Genomic DNA, 20643 nt, shown 5'->3' with positions numbered 1-20643 from the left:
TTAACCATAAATATCTGCTGAGAAACATTATCTTTGAGCTTCTGAGTATAGGGACACTTGAAATAGGCATGTCTCAGTAAATCATACATGTGTAAAATAAGCATTTCAACTAAATAGTCTCAATAGGTCTTTCTATCCATCACCTCCTATGCCCCACATACACACAAAAACCACAATGACTTCTTAGTATTTAAAACTGAAGGGCATGGGGATTATAAGCCAAGACGGGCCACATACCCACCAGTGTAGATCTGTCTTCTTGCCCCTGAGCTGTCACTTGAGAAGCCAAAGAGAACAGCTCTTGGATGGATATATGGACTGCTGCAAGAATGACTCTCCCAGAAGAGAAATACTTGACGTTGCCCTGCTGGCAAGATGTTTTTCCTGTTCTAAATCCTCCTAAGTAAATCTGATTTAAAATGTCTGGGGAGTCTAAGTGTTAGGTTGAACTTAAAAGACTATCTGGTAGACGTGGTAAAAGCCAATCTCAAATTTTAAATTTTTCTTCAGATACAAAATAACCATAATTTGTGTTAAGTATGATGATATTTTCTCATAAAACATGAGAAAGCAACTTCTTTTTAAAATATTTGATGTTTTAAAAACACTGTTTCCATTTTCCCAATACTCAGGCTTTAGATTAACCATTAATACAAGTATGAATACCCTTCATTGAGCTTCAACAATATTATACATCCAGTATCTTAATTCGTGGGAATTAGGCATTCTGATTAGATACGATAGGTGCCATTGAAGAACTCTACATATGGTTTTTAAATGTTCTATCAAATGATCTAAATAAGTAGAACTGAATAGATCTAGGGAATCTATAAAGCTTTATAGAAAGTTGTGTTTCTAGAGGCACCTGGCTGACTCAGTCAGTGGAGCACGCGACTCTTGCTCCCAGGGCAGTGAGGTCCAGCCCCACATTGGGTATAAAGATTATATAAAAATAAAACCTTAAAAAAAAAAAAAAGAGTTGTGTTTCTACATATTCACTGAGATTTTCAATTCCTAAACATAATCCGAGATGCTAAAAGTTTGTCAGGCTCTTGCCTTTTATACCAACAACCTAGAAAAATTACACACTTATGTCTCATTTCTCTCCTTTTGATAAATTTTGTAAATTTAGGACATGTGTTATATCTTTCATTTTAAATGCATACTGGCCCAATTTATAATCTAAACTGTCTTAAACACAATCAGCAATTCTGCACCACCTGACATAATAAGGTCTGAAACAAGTTTCCATGTGTAGTACTCTCAGTCTAACAATAAACGCTCTCTAAATGGGACCCATCACATGCTTGAAGAAATCCTTTTCTATTTTAAAGAAAATAATCTATCAGGTAAACCATTTTCTTTAAATCTTTAATTTACAAATGATGTCTTCCTAGAGATACTAAATAAAAATGATTGAGGCAATTAAGGAGTGCACTTGTTGTAATGAGCACTGCGTGATGTATGGAATTGTCAAATCACTATATTGTACCCCTGAAACTAATATAACTGTGTGTTAACTGCATGGGAATTAAAATAACATAAAAATGATTGATGGTGCTAAGTAAGACTTTTTTACATCCTTTTCCAATACAAGTTATATTTTAAATTATTTCTATCGTTGACATTCACACTACAATGTCAATTGTCATTCTTCAGTAAAATCACTTGCTATTATTTCATAAAACTTCTACAGAATTCCTTGACTAAGATCAAAACAAACAAACAAAAAAAAACATTAAATCACTTACTGTAAACAGCCCACTCTTACTGCTACAGGAATGTGGGGAAGCTGAGTGGCCCACTTCAGTGTCACATCCTGATAAATATGTAACATGTGATTATGGTTTCCAATCAAAGTATTTATTGTTCCTTCAGAAACTGTATGTTGAAGACAGAAAAGAAGATAAGAAAACAGTTATCTGCAACAGTATATTAAATCACTTTTAAGGGATTTAGTATACAAATTAATTCTAATGTCTTGATGTTAATGCCTAAAGTAAAAAAGCATTTATTTTAGTAACACATTAGTTTTTAACTTCAAGCACGAATATCAAAAATTACACAATGATTTTACAGACTTGGGAACCAGAAGTAGATAGTAGCCAACACTTTTGCATTTTATCTAGAAAGTATGAATTTCATTAATATTTAACACCTTTAAGCTAATGACTTACCGAGCATTAGCCACAGATAAGTCATTCTATTGGACATTACTATATGCTCCATTCTGCTTTTAAGAGTCTGGTGTTCTTTTGGAAACATCTTGAACAGCCACATTTTGGAAAGCATAAATGTATATCTGAGGCCAATTCTCCAAGTCATTCTGTACAAAGTAAAATGACTGACAAAACCAAATGTGTGCTTTATATCAAAACTCTATTCAAACTCTGAAGTTAAAATTTCCATTACATGTTCTGTATAAAACTATTTTCCTAGATGTTTAAAATATATGCGTGTGAATTAGGCTTTTTCTGATGTATATCACTAGCCTTGACATATGGAAAAGATAAAAGAAAAATACTTCTACACACCTGAGCAATATGGGAGAAAACAACTTGGGCTACAATCAAGTTTCTTCATGAATCGAATCTGTCCGTTATCCTTAAGGCAAAAAAAGTTTCTCTCACCAAGAACAAAAACAGAAGATGCTGACTGATTGAAAGAGACAATACATATATCAAGGGCTTGCTCTCCAATATTTAGAGTCCAATCCACCTACAAAGAAAAGGCTAAAATCAATTTAGTTGCTAAAAACAAAGCATTTCAGTTACTTTCATATCAATACAATTAAGAAATTGCTTCGCAACAAAGCAGACAGAAAGACTGGCTAGTCTTCCCTTTTTTTTTTTTTTTTGCGATAACCGTATTTCTGATATTTTATATACTCTAATAGGTTTTGTCCCATCTTTTGCCAGATGATATAAGCTATTCAGTGGTTCAAAAATACTCATATAAATTTGGGGAGTGGGGCAGGGGAAAAAAAGACTCATACAAATTTAACCAAAGAGGTGTAAGATGTGTAAAACAAAACTTGGGGCACCTGGGTGGCTCAGTCGGTAAAGCATCCGACTTCGGCTCGGGTCATGATCTTGTGGTTCATGGGTTCGAGCCCCACGTCAGGCTCTGTGCTGACAGCTCAGAGCCTGGAGCCTGCTTTAGAATGTGTGTCTCCCCATCTCTCTGCCCCTCTCCTTCTGGTGCTCTCTCTCTGTCTCTCAATAATAAATAAATGTTAAAAAAAAATAAATAAAAAGATGTGTAAAACAAAAACTGCAAAAAATTGATAAAAGAAATTGAAAAACAAATAAATGGAAAGATATGCCATGTTCATCAATTAGAAGAATTACTATTATTAAAATGCCCATACTACCCTACCCAAAGTGATGTACAGATTCAAATCCCTACCAAAATCCCAATGGTATTTTTCAACAAAATAGAAAAAAAAATCCTAAAATCCATACAGAACCACAAAAGACTCCAAATAGCCAAAGCAATCTTGAGCAAAAAGAACAAAGCTGGAAGCATCAAATTTATTAAATTACCTGATTTTCAAATACACTACAAAGCTATACTTAACAAAATAGCACCATGCTGGCATTTAAAAAAAAAAAAAAAATCTAGACCAATGCAACAGAACAGAGCCCAGAAATAAATGCATTTACAATGAATTGATCTTCAACAAAGGTATCAAGAGCACATACTAAGGACAGTCTCTTTAATAAATGGTGTTGCGGTGGGGGAGGGGCACCTGGAGTGGGTGGCTCACTCGGTTGAAGATCTGACTCTTGATCTCTGCTCAGGTCATGATCTCATGGCTCATGAATCTGAGCTGCACATTGGGCTTGCTGCTGTCAGCTTGTCAGTGCAGCGCCAGCTTCAGATCCTCTGTCTCCCTCTGTCTACTCCTCCCTAGCTTGTGCTCTCCCAAAAATAAATAAATACTTTTTTTAAAAAATGGTATTGGGAAAACTTGATATTCACATGCAGAGGAATGAAATTGAACCCCTATCTCACACCATATGCAAAAATCAACTCAAAAATGGATAAAGATTTAAACATAAGACCTCAATCTGTAAAACCATTAGAAGAAAACATAAGGAAAAGCTTTTTGTCATTGTTTTAGGCAACGAATTTTTGGATATGACCCCAAAAGCACAGGCAACAGAAGTAAAAATAGACAAAAAGGATTCCATCAAGCTAAAAAGTTCCCGCACAGCAAAAGAAACAATTAACAAAGTAAAGAGATAATCTATGGAATGGTAGAAAATATTTGCAAACCATCTATCCAATAAGGGGTTAACACCTAAAAATACATAAGGAACTAGACAACTCAGTAGCAAGTAAACAAACAACCTGATTTAAAAATAGGCAAAGACTTGAACAGATTTCTCAAAAGAATATATACAAATGGCCAACAATTATATGAAAAAATGCCCAACCACTAAATTATCAGGAAATGCAAATCAAAACCACCACCTTGAGATATCACCCCACACATGTTAGAATGCCTACCATTAAAAAGACAAGAGGTAACAAGTTTGTTGGCAAGGATGTAGAGAAAAGGGAACCCTTTTGCACTGTTGGTGGGAATATAAATTGGTACGGCTACTATGGAAAACAATAGGGAGATTTCTCAAAAAATTAAAAACTAGTATATGATCCAGAAATCCTACTTCTGGGCATACAGTCACAGGAAATGAAAACAGAATATTAAAGAGATAACTGCAATCCCATGTTCATTGCAGCATTATTCACAATAGCCACGATATAGAATCAACCAAATTGTCCATTGATGAACAAACGAATAAACAGAATGTGTGAGATATTCTATATAATACACTATATAATGTGTATAATATAATGGAATATTATTCAGTCTTCAAAAAGAAGAAAATCCTGCCATTTGTGACAAAATGGATGGACTTGGAAGGCATTATGCTAAGTGAAATAAGTCAGGCACAGAAAAACAAATACTACATGATCTCACTTATATGCAGAATCTAAAAAAGACAAACTCAGGAGCACCTGGGTGGCTCAGTTAGATAAGTGCAGACTTCAGCTCAGGTCATGATCTCATAGTTCATGAGTTCGAACCCAACATCAGGGTCTATGCTGACAGCTTGGAGCTTGGAGCCTGCTTTGGATCCTATGTCTCCCTCTCTCTCTGCCCCTCCCCTGCTCACACCCTGTCTCTCTCTCTCTCTCTCTCTCAAAAATAAAATAAATACTTAAAAAAATATATTTGAAAGACAAGCTCATAAAAGCAGAGAGTATAATGGTGGTTGCCAGGGTCTGAGGGAAGACGTAAATGAGAAGATACTGAATGGTCAAAGGGTACAAAGTTTCAGTTACACAAAACGGATAAATTCTGGAGACTTCATGTACAGTCTAATGACTATAGTTATATTACTGTACTGTTTTGTACATATACTTGAAATTTGTTAAGATAGATCTTAAATGTTCTTACCATAAAAGAAAACAAAGAGAACTATGTGAGGTGATAGATATGTTAATTAGCTTAATTGTGGTAATCATTTCACAATGTACATATATCAAAAGATCATAAATTTATATAATTTTTATTTGTCAATTATACCTCAATAAAGCTGGAGGCAGAAAAAAGACAGGCAGAGGATTGGGTGGCAGAATGCCCTATGCAAAGTGAGCTGGCTGTACAAAGATCCTATGACAGAAAAGGAGGGACCGTGACTTGTTCAAAAAATAATAATAATACACATAAAGAAGTTATCTGCTTCACTGCAAAATTTCCATAAGAAAAATTTCCATATTGTGTTTACTTTACAAATCAAATTTAATAAGCAGTAAAACCTAACCAATATTTATGTAACTATAATGTTTTAACATAAAGACAATTTAAAAACCTATCAATCTATGTATCTATACACACACACACACACACACACACACACAGAGCAGCCAACAAGCTGTCCCAGTTGCCTAGGCAGGACCCTCAACACCTTAAGAACTATACCAGGGTAACTCCATATCTCTGGAACACGGTCAATGTTCAAACAATGCTTCTTAAAGTAATGAAGGAATGAATTTAAAGTTAACATACTTTTCAGAATTCAGTCCCCACTCAATTAATGCTTTTTAATTGAAATAAAAAAAAGGGCAAAGGCATCAGCTGACAGACATATACTGAAAATGGCAGTAACAGTGAGATGGCTGCACAAAAGCATGTGGACAGAGAGGTAATAAGAGTGTCCTCAAAGTTAGGTTATAATCAACAAATAATGGATCAAAGAAGAGATATGAAAACTCACATTAAAGATACAAACAAATTTCTGGCCATCAAGATATCATTGAGATATTTATCTACTTTAAGTACTAAAATATCTGCTGAAAGTATGAAATCCAAATGGATTTTCTACAAGTTAAAAAAATATAAAAAAAATAAGATTATCTTGGATCTTAATCAGGATTCAACACCAAGAAATCATTTCATTACTGTTAAATTCAAGTGTAACTTACCTATATAAAAAGATTCCACTGTATACAAAACATAAATGTCAGTCCTGTGACAATCACATTTCTCATTACACTTTATTTTATTTTTTAATTTTTTTAAGTTTATTTATTTATTTTGAAAGAGAGAGAGACAGAGAGAGGTGGAGAAAGAAAGCAAGCATGGAAGGGGCAGAGAGAGAGGGAGAGAGAGAATCCCAAGCAGGCTCTACACTGTCAGCACAGAGTCTGACACAGAACTCGATCTCACAAACCGTGAGATCATGACCTGAAATCAAGAGTCAGACGTTTAACTGACTGAGCCACCCAGGCGCCCCTCATTGCATTTTAATAGGCTGGCATTCTAGCATTAAATATCACTATCTGTAACTTGGGCTGATGTGTCCCTGATTCTGAGATGATGATTCATTCAGGATTCAGGCAAATCAAGTTTCTGAGACTGCAGGATGACATCTAGCCATTAAATTCTTTCAATTCACTAGGTATGAGCGCCCCTCTCTGTGACCTCCCCTTAGAGAAATATACCACATTCTAAATGAATGAGTCTCAAAAAACACAGAAGTTTACTAAGAATAATAATTTTAAAGTTCTTCTACTTCCAGTCAAGAGAGAGTAATAGGAAAAGACTTTAGCATCACACCTGAAACAACACAACATGGACAAAATATATGAAACAACAGCTTGCAAGGCACTGAATATCAGACAACAAAGGACAGCAACCCTTTGAAGACCAAACAAATGAGGTGAGTAGTAGGACTGTTCCATCCGTGAAGGAGTTTTCAGGGCATGGCGCAGGGCGGAGCAATGCAAGCAAGGCCCAGCAAACTCCCTGAGTTAAGAATATGGATGCTGGGAGTTCAGAGAAACCAGAGCAGCTGGAGTTCATAAGACAGCAAGCCAAAGGGGAGAAACCAGCACAGGGACAGAACTTTGACATCTGTGAAGAATCCTCTCAAATATTCATCTGAGTACCTATCAGCACATTCATGTAAGAAAACTACCCAAAGCCAGGGAAAGAACTATCCAAAAGGATTAGAGGTAACAGTGCCCAGCATTCATACTGCCTGGAATACTGCCTGTGTTTGCTAGCCAGACTGGAACACCTCATAATTCAAAGGGAGCTGAGCAGGGCACTCAGAAGCATTTTGCCTAAGGAGTGGGGAATAAGTAGCCCCAGAATGAGCAGTGCTCTGGTCCTATCTAAAAACCCAAACGGATCAAACTGTCCAAGTATCTTAACTGTGTCCCAGGCCTAAGCTCAAGAAGAGTTCTAGGAATGCAAAAATATCCAGCACTCAAAAGGAAAATGACTATATTTGCCATCTAATAAAAAATCACCACGTATGTAAAGAAATAAGAAAATATGATTTACAAAAAAAGAGATAAATAAATCAACTGAAACTGACTCAAAACTGATGCAGGTGTTAGAATCAGAAAACAAGGACATTAAACAATTATTATAACTATACTGTATTCTGTACCTTCAAAAAGTTAAGTAGAGACATGGAAGATATAATAAAAAAAAAAAAAAGCAAATTGAACTTATAAAGATGGAACCCATGGGAATTAATACCAGGTTAGACATTATAGAAAAAAGATTACTGGTCTTGAAAACATAGCAGTAGATGTCATCCAAAACAAAATAGAGAAAATAAAATCTGTGAGCTGTGGGACAACTTCAAGTATCCTAAATGCATGTGTAACTGGAGTCCTCAGAGAAGAGAAAGAAGGAAGACAAAAAAAAAAAAAGTTTGAAGAATTAAGAGTCAAAAATTTTCTAATTTTCAAGGTGCCTGGGTAGCTTGGTCAGTTGAGCATCCTACTGTTGATTTCAGCTCATGTCATGATCCCAGGGTCATGGGATGGAGTCCCACATCAGGCTCTACATTGAGCATGGAGTCTGCTTGGGATTCTCTCTCTCCCTCTCTTCTTTTACCCCTCTCCCATTCATGCTCTCTTTCTCTCTCTTAAAACATTTTTTTCTAGGGGCGCCTGGGTGGCTCAGTCAGTTGAGCGTCCAACTTCGGCCCAGGTCATGATCTCACGGTCCCTGGGTTCAAGCCCCGCATCAGGCTCTGTGCTGACAGCTCGGAGCCCGAAGCCTGTTTCAGGTTCTATGTCTCCCTCTCTCTCTGACCCTCCCCTGTTCATCCTCTGTCTCTCTCTGTCTCAAAAATAAATAAACATTTAAAAAATTTTTTAAAAATTTTTTTTCTACTTTTCATGAAAACTATAAATTCACAGATGCAAGAAGCTCAACAAATCCTAAGCACAAAATAAAGAAAACTACACAAAGCACATCATAATCTAATTGCTTCAAAAAAGTGAAAAGAGAAAATATGAATAGCAGCCACAGAAAAGATATGATGAAGAAAGAAGCAAAGACAAGAATGTAGACAGATTTCCCATAAGAAACAATGGAAGCAAGAAGACAGTGGGGCAACCTCTTAAAATACCAGGGAAGGAAATACCGTCAAACTAAAATCTTATGCCAAAAATATATTTTCAAACAAAGATGCAAAAATATTTTTGAGACACAGAAAAACTGAAGGAATTCATTACCAGTGAACTCACATTGAAAGAAATGTGGTGGAAATATGGCCTCCATAAGTTAATGAAGAGTACCAGAAATGGTAACTGCATGGGTAAAAATATATTATTCTTTTCATTTAAATCACATTAAAAGATACTGAATATTTAAACAAAAAATAGTAACAATGTAATATGGAGTTTATAGTATATGTAAAAATATAGCATATGACAATTAGCACAAAGGCTGAAAAACAGAAGTATGGCTCTTATAAGTGAAATAGTATACTATCACCTGAGAGTAGATCATGGTAAATTAAATATCGTAAACTCTAAAGCAACTCCTAACATGACAAAACAAAGAGTTATGGCTAATAAGCCAACAAAGATAAAATGGAATCATAAAAAATACTGAATAACTCCAAAAGAAAGCAGAAAAACAGGAAAATGGAAATAAAAACAGATGGGACAAATAGCAAATGGCCAGATGACAAACTTAAACTTATCCATATTAATAATCACATGAAATGTATATGGTCTAAAACACAAATTAGAAAGCAGAGCATATCATACTAAACAAAAAAAGCAAGACTCAACTATGTGCTGCTTACAAGAAATGCACTTTCAGTACAAAGACACAAATTGGATAAAAGTAAAAATATGGAAACATATCAGAATAACACTAATTAAAAGAAGAATGTTATCAGAGCAAGAAGGTAAAGACGTTTATTTTCAAAAAGGTAAAGAGGGTTATGAAAAAGGGATGTGTTCATCATGAGACATAACAATCCTAAATGCTTATGTACCTAATAAAAGAATTTCAAATAAATGAAGCAAAAAACTGATAAAAATGCAAGGAGAAACAGATAATCCACAATTACAGTCAGAGATTTCAATATCCCTGCCTGAATAATTGACAGAAATTAGTCAAAATATTAACAAGGATATAGAAAATTTCAACAATGCTATCATCCAATCTAACTGACATTTATAGAACACCCAAGAACAGCAAAAAAAAAAAAAAAAAAAAAAAAAAAGGACATTCTTTTCAGGTGCTCAATGAAGATTTACCAAGATAGATCATATTCTAGGTCATAAAACAAATCTCAAAAAATCTGAAAGAATTCCAAGTCATACAAAGTATTTCTCTGACCACAAAAGAAATAAATTAGAAATCAACAAGTAGTTAAGTGGTAGCTCTAACATAGGCAGCTTTTAACTGCCTTCCCACAACTACCTTATTAGAAGCATTCCACTGGATAAATTTTGTTTCTCTGCAATATACTTAATGTTCCATGGCATCACAGTCCTGCCAAGTGACTGTGGTGTAACGAAAGGAAGTTTTACTGCTATTTCTTACTCTATTTATTCATTAATTAAAGGAGAATGGGAAAATCACTCATCTGTAATTGCTTTCAGAACACATTCTCAGTGCAAGGCACAGAGTAGTATCAATAAACATGTACAAATAAATGAGTAAAGGATATTCCAGACTAAATAAAAACTATGTGCAGAAGCCTTGAATCAAGAACAGCCATGGAATATTTAGAACAAGAGAAGACCGTGTGGCTGAAGTGCAGAATATATGGGACAAATGGAAGACAACTACTATTGAGGAGGAGGTCAAGGACAAATTGATCATCATTATCATTGTCATCTTCATCATCTAGACATCTTTGTTAAGTGCATTATATATATATTTCCAAAGGCAACACTGTAAAATAGGTATCGTCACCATTTTGCAACTAAGAAACCTTAGGCTTAGCATGGTTAATAAACTTGCTCAAAATTAGTAGTAAATACAGCTCTCAAGATCTGACTCCAAAGTCTATCCTTTAACTATTATTAGTATGGTGCCTCCAAATTCTGTGAAAAAATATGCCATATTTGTATTTGTTGTGCTCTCTTTCACTTTTTACTAGTATTAAGAAAATGTTTTCATGTCATTCTTGGCTCTTCAAGTTGGCCTGCCTTCCTATCTTAATTTCTGTATCCTAATATAGAAAATTGATTTTCTCTAATATTTTTACTTCCTTGGTATTCTAAATTCCACATTATTTCTTCATGTAGTTTCTTTCATATGTGGCCATTTCAAATTCACTTTACTGTTTCCATCATAATTTTCAGTTCCTTCTGTTTTTCCTTCCTGTCGATGGTGGTTCTCCGGATAAAGAATTCCCAATCATCATTTATCCCCTAATTTTCATTAAATGGAGAATTTACCATTTACAATTTTTCCCCAAACTATTTTTCAAGTTACCAAACTTGCACCTTGTCATTTGGCCAATTTTATCTTTGTGGGCTGTTAATTTTTATCTTTTACTTATATATTTAATCACACGCCTACTAGTAGCAATATTTTTGCCTATTAAAGGTTTCTTTAAATTTTTCTCCTTTTGCTACATTAGTTTATAAACACTTCAGTTAAAAGCAACTCCATCTAGACATTTATAATTCTAGTAGTGCAACTCTATAATCTGAAAAATGGGGTGCTTCGGTGGCTCAGTCAGTTAAGCTCCCAACTCTCAATTTAGGCTCAAGTCATGATCTCAAAGTTCGTGAGTTCAAGCCCTCTGTTGGACTCTGAGCTGACAGAGGGGAGCCTGCTTGGGATTCTCTCTCTGTACCTCTCTCTCTCGCCCCTCCCTCACTGTCTCACCCTCTCTCTCTCTCTCAAAATAAATAAACTTTGTTTTTAAATCTGATAAATTATGACACAGCCAGGCATGTGTCTCCATTGCTCAATAATAGTCAACTGAATTTTTTCCCATTGATAGAATCATAACATAGAAAAGAAAAATAGCTAAAATAAATATTTTTAAAAATTTTCTTTCCAGAATTTGCATTCTGAAGAAAATCTGTGATTAGATACAATATTACTGAAATTTTTATATATTAAAAAAGGCCTTACAACAAGTCTTTTTCCAGAACCAAGTTTTTGTTGTTCAGTCTCCTGTCTTTTATCTGCATCCGTTGCAAAAGCAAGCACCTGGTACCTGTTTGAAAGACATGAATAATTATAAATGATTTTACAGTTAAAAAGCATAAGTTATTTTAAACTTTTTTTTTTTAATTTTTTTTTCAACGTTTTTATTTATTTTTGGGACAGAGAGAGACAGAGAATGAACGGGGGAGGGGCACAGAGAGAGGGAGACACAGAATCGGAAACAGGCTCCAGGCTCTGAGCCATCAGCCCAGAGCCCGACGCGGGGCTCGAACTCACGGACCGCGAGATCGTGACCTGGCTGAAGTCGGTCGCTTAACCGACTGCGCCACCCAGGCGCCCCAGTTATTTTAAACTTTAAAATCACAAAATCTATAAACTTTACAAACTGCTTTTCTGGGGGGCACCTGGGTGGCTCACTGGGTTAAGCGTCTGACTTCAGCTCAGGTCATGATACTGGTGGTTCATGGATTCAAGCCTGCTTTGGATTCTGTGTCTCCCTCTCTCTCTGTATCTGTCTCTCTCTGTCTCTCTCTGTCTCTCTCTCTCTCTCTCAAAATATATAAACATTAAAAAAAATTGCTTTTTTCTTGGTTTTAAAAAACTGAAATTTAAGATCAAATTCTTCTTGAATGACACTGTGACATGAGACTATGTAAACCTGTCATGATACAGAAATTATAACTATGTCCTAAAATTCAATATTGGGTAAAGAGCTCTGCCAACAGTCAAAGCATTTCCATTAGAATTTTATGTGACAAACAACAATAGCTAAGAAAGATCCGGCACCAAAACTTCACATAGAAAAAAATGTAAATAATGCAAAGCAGCCAGGTGTAGTAGAAACTGTTAATAGATATTCTATGGAACCCAGAAGACCGGAGTTTAACCCCCAGCTAAGCCACTTACTAGTTGGCAAATTAATTACTCCATGTCTTATCTTCCCCATCTATAAAATGGGAATAATAGTCTCTAACTCAAACATGGATAAAATAATTTAAAAATAATTTAGTGCCTAGTACAGTAACTGGCATATATTAGGTGCCCAACAGATTGACAGACAGATACAGATTTACACATATATAAAGATCAATCACCTAGTAGTTTATCTGGTATGTAGTAAGTTCTCAATAGGGGGCATTACAGACATTATGACTTTCTGTAAGTATTTTATAGCTTTTATTTCATTAGTAACATTTGGTTCAAAGCATTCTTTAAAACAATTTATACAGGGCACCTGGGTGGCTCAGTCAGTTAAGCATCAGACTCTTGATTTCAGCTCAGGTCATGATCTCACAATTCGTTGAGTTCAAGCCTAACACTGGGCTTGGGATTCTATCTCTCCCCTCTCTCTCTGCCCCTACCCTGCTCACACTCTCTCTCAAAATAAATAAACTCTAAAAAAATTATAAATATCATTTGATCTAGAAATGATTAATTTAACAAATAAAATTTAAATTCCCTATTTCCCATAATATAATGTTATATTGTTAAAGAAATAATCCTACTCTAAATGAAGAAAGTTTAGGCTCACAAATTCCTTTCTTTCCTATGAATCAAAACTCTTACATTGTTCTTCCACAGCTAAGAGGAAAATCAGTAGATATATCTGGACGTCTCATACTGTCTAAGAGAAAGATATCTGAAAGTATAAAACTCAGGGCCCTGAATGTAAAAGCAACATGGAATACCTAAATAGGCATTGAAATGTACACTGGTATGCAAATGTCATATACTAACTCTTAAACTATCTCAATCAGGAATACTTTGTAAAGAAAAAAAGCCTTTACTTGCAGTTGGATGCAGAATGACTATGAATTAAGGCAGATCTTGCAAGGTATTTATTAAAATCAGTCCTATGGTTAATATGAAAGTTTAATGTATATGAATTTTACCAATTTAGCAAAGATATAGTAGTGATCCAATACATCTAATATATCTAAGCTCTGACAAAGAAAAAAACTATCATATGGTCTGTATCCATCAGGACCTCCCAAGTAGTTGTAGAGATTCATATACAAATAACTACAATTCAGAGTGCCCTGTGCCAATAATAGAAGATATACACATAGTACCATGGGAACATGATGGCAGACACAAGTAATTGGAATGGAGGAAATATGTATGTTTTTGATATAGGTTCAGGAGAAGAAAGCTAGGTTTTAAAGAATGAGTGAAAACCCATCATACTGGTAAAGGGGTAAAGGCATTATGGCAAAGCCAACAGCACATGAAAAGGCATGCAGTAAAAGAGACATGAAAGGCCACGACAGGAGTTTAGGAGAGATGCATGGCAGGGAGGAATGAGTCATGGGAAACGAGACAAAAAAGGTAGGAGGGTAAAGATCTCAGCCTTGTAAAACCATGCTAAGAAATTCCATGGGCAGTTTCAGCAAATATGTCTATTACCATTTGAGAGTGACCTGCAAAATCCCTAAGTCTCCAACAGTGCCAAATAATTAGACCTCACATTCCAAACTTCATATAGGATTGTTTTACTCTTCCCAGTTCACAGTATCAGAAATAGTATGCACTGGTGACTAAAACATCAGCCCAGACCTGGGCCTGCTATAGATCCAACCTCAGGCAATTAATTACATAGGCGGTTCATTTCCTGCACACACCAACCTACTAGAGGAAGATATGGATATTAATGAGATTGTCGTAAACATCCAAAGCTTTTGAGCTGTTTGAAGCTTCTTATAGAACTACAAAGCATTATTATTTCATCCAGGAATAAGTGAGCCCCTAAAGTGGCCTCATTAACATCAAACAGCAGGCAGAGACACAGCCAAAATTGACTCCTGATTTCCAAATGCAGACCATTTCTCTTCCTGGAAGACAACTCACAAGAGCATTTTATTACTAAACGTAATTGACAGTAAATTTAGATGATGACAAACTTACAATACCATCTATTTTATAGTTCTTCCCTAAATCCTCTTTCTGTGACCAATAATGTACATGGAAACCTATTTCCAAAACCAAACAATTCCAGGCAGAATAGGAAATTTCAAAATAAAGAAAACATTTGGTGTTTTTTTTTTCTTACCACTTGAATGTTCAGTGATAGAAGCTGAAGAATAAAATTCCCTTGTTGTGACTGCTGAGAGAATAATCAGGCACAGTGTAGTAAGATTTCACGAAAGAGTGTGTCCTATGTGTTTCTCAACAGAAAGGCACTAATCACAAATACATCAAGTCCAGATGAATGGTAGCACTTTTTGACCGAATAGCCACAAAGGCTTAGCAGATCCTGTGGAGCACCAATGACAAACTCAACCATATAATTTAGTGCTCTTCCATGCCACATCGTAAAAACCAGCAGCAAGTAACTAAAATATGGATTGAGGTGTCACAGAATACAAAAGTAAACCCTCCAAAATCATTTATTTTCAAATGAAACATATACCTCAAAGGTACCAGGAGATTTTGGAAACTTGATATTTAACCCAGAGAACTCTACTAGAAATGGAAGCTCCGGATACAGAGCATTACTAAATTCATTACAAACAGAACTAAAACATTCTTAGTTATGCCAGGAAGGATCACTTTAATTGAAAGATACCAGCAACAAAATAGAAACTTTCCTTACAACTTTTCACTCCTTCGTCAAGTTATGGTTAAACATCTATGTTTGGCAATGTACAATGCTAGGCATTACAGGAGTCACAAAATCCCTGCCATCAGCCCTGTCAATGAGAAAAAGAAGCAAATATGTAATATCAGTTAAAGTGTGATGACTACTTGTGGAAAGAGCAGAAAAACTACTCTGCGAATTGAGAAGGAGGTGTTACAGCTAGGTCAGGAAAGAACTGAAGGAGAGAGGGGAGGCTTAAGGACACAATTTCCATATACAGAAAAGAAAGGAAAAACTTCAGAGTGTAGCGTGAGCAAAAGAGGAGAAAGAGAAAAGCCGTAAACATATCTGGAAAACAAACATTTCAATTTGGCCAGAGCCTAAGGCTAGTGAAGAATACAATATTCTTTCTACAATATTGCCAATTAAACTCTACAAGTACATTTTTTTTAATATATGAAATTTATTGTCAAATTGGTTTCCATACAACACCCAGTGCTCATCCCAAAAGATGCCCTCTTCAATGCCCATCACCTACCCTTCCCTCCCTCCCACCCTCCATCAACCCTCAGTTTGTTCTCAGTTTTTAAGAGTCTTTTATGCTCTGGCTCTCTCCCACTCTAACCTCATTTTTTTTCCTTCCCCTCCCCCATGGGTTTCTGTTAAGTTTCTCAGGATCCACATAAGCGTGAAAACATATGGTATCTGTCTTTCTCTGTATGGCTTATTTCACTTAGCATCACACTCTCCAGTTCCATCCACGTTGCTACAAAGGGCCATATTTCATTCTTTCTCATTGCCACGTAGTACTCCATTGTGTATATAAACCACAATTTCTTTATCCATTCATCAGTTGATGGACATTTAGGCTTTTTCCACAATTTGGCTATTGTTGAGAGTGCTGCTATGAACATTGGGGTACAAGTGCCCCTATGCATCAATACTCCTGTATCCCTTGGGTAAATTCCTAGCAGTGCTATTGCTGGGTCATAGGCTAAGTCTATTTTTAATTTTCTGAGGAACCTCCACACTGTTTTCCAGAGCGGCTGCACCAATTTGCATTCCCACTGACAGTGCAAGAGGGTTCCCGTTTCTCCACATCCTCTCCAGCATCTATAGTCTCCTGATTTGTTCATTTTGGCCACTCTGACTGGCATGAGGTGATATCTGAGTGTGGTTTTGATTTATATTTCCCTGATGAGGAGCGACATTGAGCATCTTTTCATGTGCCTGTTGGCCATCCGGATGTCTTCTTTAGAGAAGTGTCTATTCATGTTTTCTGCCCATTTCTTCACTGGATTATTTGTTTTTTGGGTGTGGAGTTTGGTGAGCTCTTTATAGATTTTGGATACTAGCCCTTTGTCCGATATGTCATTTGCAAATATCTTTTCCCATTCCGTTGGTTGCCTTTTAGTTTTGTTGATGGTTTCCTTTGCTGTGCAGAAGCTTTTTGTCTTCATGAGGTCCCAATAGTTCATTTTTGCTTTTAATTCCCTTGCCTTTGGGGATGTGTCAAGTAAGAAATTGCTACGGCTAAGGTCACAGAGGTCTTTTCCTGCTTTCTCCTCTAGGGTTTTGATGGTTTCCTGTCTCACATTCAGGTCCTTTATCCATTTTGAGTTTATTTTTGTGAACGGTGTAAGAAAGTGGTCTAATTTCATTCTTCTGCATGTTGCTGCCCAGTTCTCCCAGCACCATTTATTAAAGAGACTGTCTTTTTTCCATTGGATATTCATTCCTGCTCTGTCAAAGATGAGTTGGCCATACTTTTGTGGGTCTAGTTCCGTCGTTTCTATTCTCTTCCATTGGTCTAACTACAAGTACATTTTAAAACACTTATCTAAAGCCTCTCATCTACTTAGCAATGTACTAGGTACATGTAGGAGTGTGGCAAAAGATGTGTAGCAAAGAGAAGGAGAGAAAATAAAGTTCATCATAGGTATACTTATTCAGGGAACCTCCATCCACTGAACTCCTACTGAGAGGTCCCATCTCTAGGCCTCCTCAGTATCCTATGCACAGCTCACTAGAGCCTCTATCACAGTAAACTCAGTTGACTGACTTGCCACCTCCCACACCTGCTTGCGTACTGTTTGAAGACAAGAGAGAGCTCTTATCTGACTCTGCATTTCTGGTAGTTGGCATAGTATTTGACACAGAGAAGCCTCTTGAAAAATATTTGCTGAATGAATAATTGAATAAATGAACTAACTTATTCAGTCAGTGAACAGATGTTTAAGATAGATTCCGCTCTCAGGAATCTGATAAAGCAAGACATACTCTGGAATATTTCAGCAGAATACAAGAAGGCAATATATGGTATTTGGCAAAAATCAGTGTTTTAGGTAATAATATATCAAGGAGGTGAAAAAAATGAGAATAACTGAACCAGTTAACTTTATTTTTTTTTTTCAACGTTTATTTATTTTTGGGACAGAGAGAGACAGAGCATGAACGGGGGAGGGGCAGAGAGAGAGGGAGACACAGAGTCGGAAACAGGCTCCAGGCTCTGAGCCATCAGCCCAGAGCCCGACGCGGGGCTCGAACTCACAGACCGCGAGATCGTGACCTGGCTGAAGTCGGACGCTTAACTGACTGCGCCACCCAGGCGCCCCTAAACCAGTTAACTTTAAAAGTCGCTTCCAAATCTGAATGTCCACATCAATGAAGGAAAAATGTGACCAGATCATACAGATCACTGACTGTCAAGATATGAAGCTTTCAATTTTTTAATGGGAAACAAAACTTATCTTAAAGAGGTATTTTAAAAGGGTAGATTATGAGAAGGATCCTTCCAAGTCTAGATCAGAAGAAAATCAGAAATCCAAGTGAGGAAACAAAGGTCTGAATGCCAATGGAAATGGGAAGCAAAGGCTGAATACAAAAGGGAAAAAAGTAGAAGCATGAGGATTTACTGACTAAATAACTCTGACAAGTAAAGGAAAGAAAAAGAGATAATCCAAAAAGACAATCCAAAATTTAGACAAACATTGCTAAGAGAATGGTGGTACCTAAGCCCCTTCCACCCCCCTAAAAAGCAAACAATTCTCTCACTTCAAAAGAAAAACAATGCTCAAAGTGTATTCTTGAATTAGAATCACCTAGAGTAAGTGTTTGCAGTGATGATTCCTGGGTCTTATCTCCAAAACTACTAAATCAAAATCGAGTGTACTGGCAATTGTGAATCTATAAACGTGCATTTTGTAACAGGCTGACCACGTGATCCTCATGCAGACTAAAGTGTGAGATTCACAGCCTTCATTATTCCTATCTGAATATAACTGAGCTTGCTTTAAAGTAATTAAATATCAGTATCAAAAGTGAAAACAAATTATGTCTTATAAGCCTTTCATATTAACTGATTACATTCTATTAACTGAGTATAAATAGATGAAGCCTCAAAAGAACAAACCTACAGTTTTCATGCTTCCTCCAATCCTCAACTGCACCAGTGATTATCATTTAATGTAATCTATTAAACTTGAAAGCATATATAAATGTAATATACTATTTAACATTATAAATCCTCTTAATTGTCATCATTTCACAATAATCACATATCCCATGCATTTTTACCATTATAAAAGATCCACATAATGGATATGGTGTGCATTTTTAGTCCTAGATGGAGATAGACTTAATAGATTGGTATGTTGGTAAATTACCATAGTTCAAAGAGAGTGAGCTTCTTTGAGATTAAACTTACACATTAAGGAAACCTACACATTGCTTCCTCATCCAGTCACTCCTGGAGTTATTACCAAATGAATTCCTAGGCACATATTTCAAAGACTAAGTCATGGAGCATTCAAATCTTTGTATTGTGACCCCAGCATAGCACTGCCAGTATCCCTACTTGGCAGGAGTTGAGGCAGAGACCTGGGTGGAAAACTGAAAAGCAGATCTCCTCAATATTGCTTAAGCTCTGGCAGGCTTGAATGAATTATACAGATATTTTTCTCAACCTCTCAAAATAAGTATATTTTATTTCTTACCAGTAGCAATGCCACAATTCATTCGTCCCCTTTGGACAAGAGCCATAGAAGTTAAAGAAGGAATATAATATAATGATATACTACCTCCATCAGTTAACTTCTGCTTAGTCACAAACATTTGCTTATGTTCAGAGTTTTGAATCTAAGAAACCTTGACAATAATTCACAAAAGGTAGATTGCCACTTATGAACGGGATAGTACATTAACTTGCTATTTGCACAATATTGAAACATGTAGACAAAAATTTATAGCTGTTGCCTGATGAATTTATATTTTCTTCCCTCCTTGGGAAAAATCATGCAACCAAAAATAATAAAATGAAAATCTATAATGAAGTGTTGCCTAGATGTTAAGTTCTAAATATTGCCATCAATACGATAGCAACAATAAAGTTACTGAAGATACCATAATCCTCCAAGTCTGTTTCTTTTCCCAGCATGAATTTGTACTTTCTTTTCCCTATTCTCCCTTCCAACAAAAAACATACCCTCCAAAAACTCAGAATCTTGATTTTTATTGAAATTTAGCTGGTAGAGGAGACAAAAGTCTCTCTCAAACACAGTTCCCCCAAATCAGTAAGAATTTCTAGCAAAAACGCTCACTGGTTTTCATACGGTCATTTTCGTACTTCATTTCTACTATGAATTATTCTTTTAAAAATATTCATAATAACACTTGTATTTCTTGCCAGTATTCTTTCTATGTCACATATTTTTTATAAAAATCATTCCATATACGCATCTTTGTATCTGGCTTTTTTCACTCATACTGTACTCTATTATTTTTAATTCAGGGATAGTCACAACAATTAATTAGCATTTTCTATGGGGTGGCAACTTGACATACATTCAATCCTTTTAACAAGCTTGTCAAAATAGCCATTATTCCCACAACTTCATGGGCAATTAATCTTTGACAAAGCAGAAAAGAATGTCCAATGGGAAAAAGTCTCTTCAACAAATAGTGTTGAGAAAACTAGAGAGTGACATGCAAAAGAAACTGGGCCACTTTCTTACATCATACACAGAAATAAATTCAAAATGGACTAAAGACCTAAATGTGAGGACTGAGACCATAAAAATTCTAGAAGAGAACAAAGGCA

General features: G+C 35.9%; 1 protein-coding gene across 7 annotated transcripts in view; it reads right to left on the bottom strand.

Moving 5' to 3' along the window:
• Positions 1 to 20643, bottom strand: part of BBS9 (Bardet-Biedl syndrome 9) — a 448656-nt gene that overhangs the window by 312428 nt on the left and 115585 nt on the right. For all 7 annotated transcript variants that reach the window (XM_043589232.1, XM_043589229.1, XM_043589227.1 and 4 more), the window contains exons 7-9: positions 11933 to 12017; positions 2535 to 2718; positions 1752 to 1881 (exon numbers count right to left, since the gene is read on the bottom strand). In XM_043589232.1, the coding sequence (XP_043445167.1) occupies positions 1752 to 1881; positions 2535 to 2718; positions 11933 to 12017 (399 nt within the window). The remainder of the gene's footprint in view (positions 1 to 1751; positions 1882 to 2534; positions 2719 to 11932; positions 12018 to 20643) is intronic.

Source organism: Prionailurus bengalensis, chromosome A2 (genome assembly GCF_016509475.1).
Source record: "Prionailurus bengalensis isolate Pbe53 chromosome A2, Fcat_Pben_1.1_paternal_pri, whole genome shotgun sequence".
Taxonomy (NCBI): domain Eukaryota; kingdom Metazoa; phylum Chordata; class Mammalia; order Carnivora; family Felidae; genus Prionailurus; species Prionailurus bengalensis.
The sequence above is the reverse complement of the archived record's forward strand: the minus strand, read 5'-3'. Positions and strand labels throughout refer to the sequence as shown.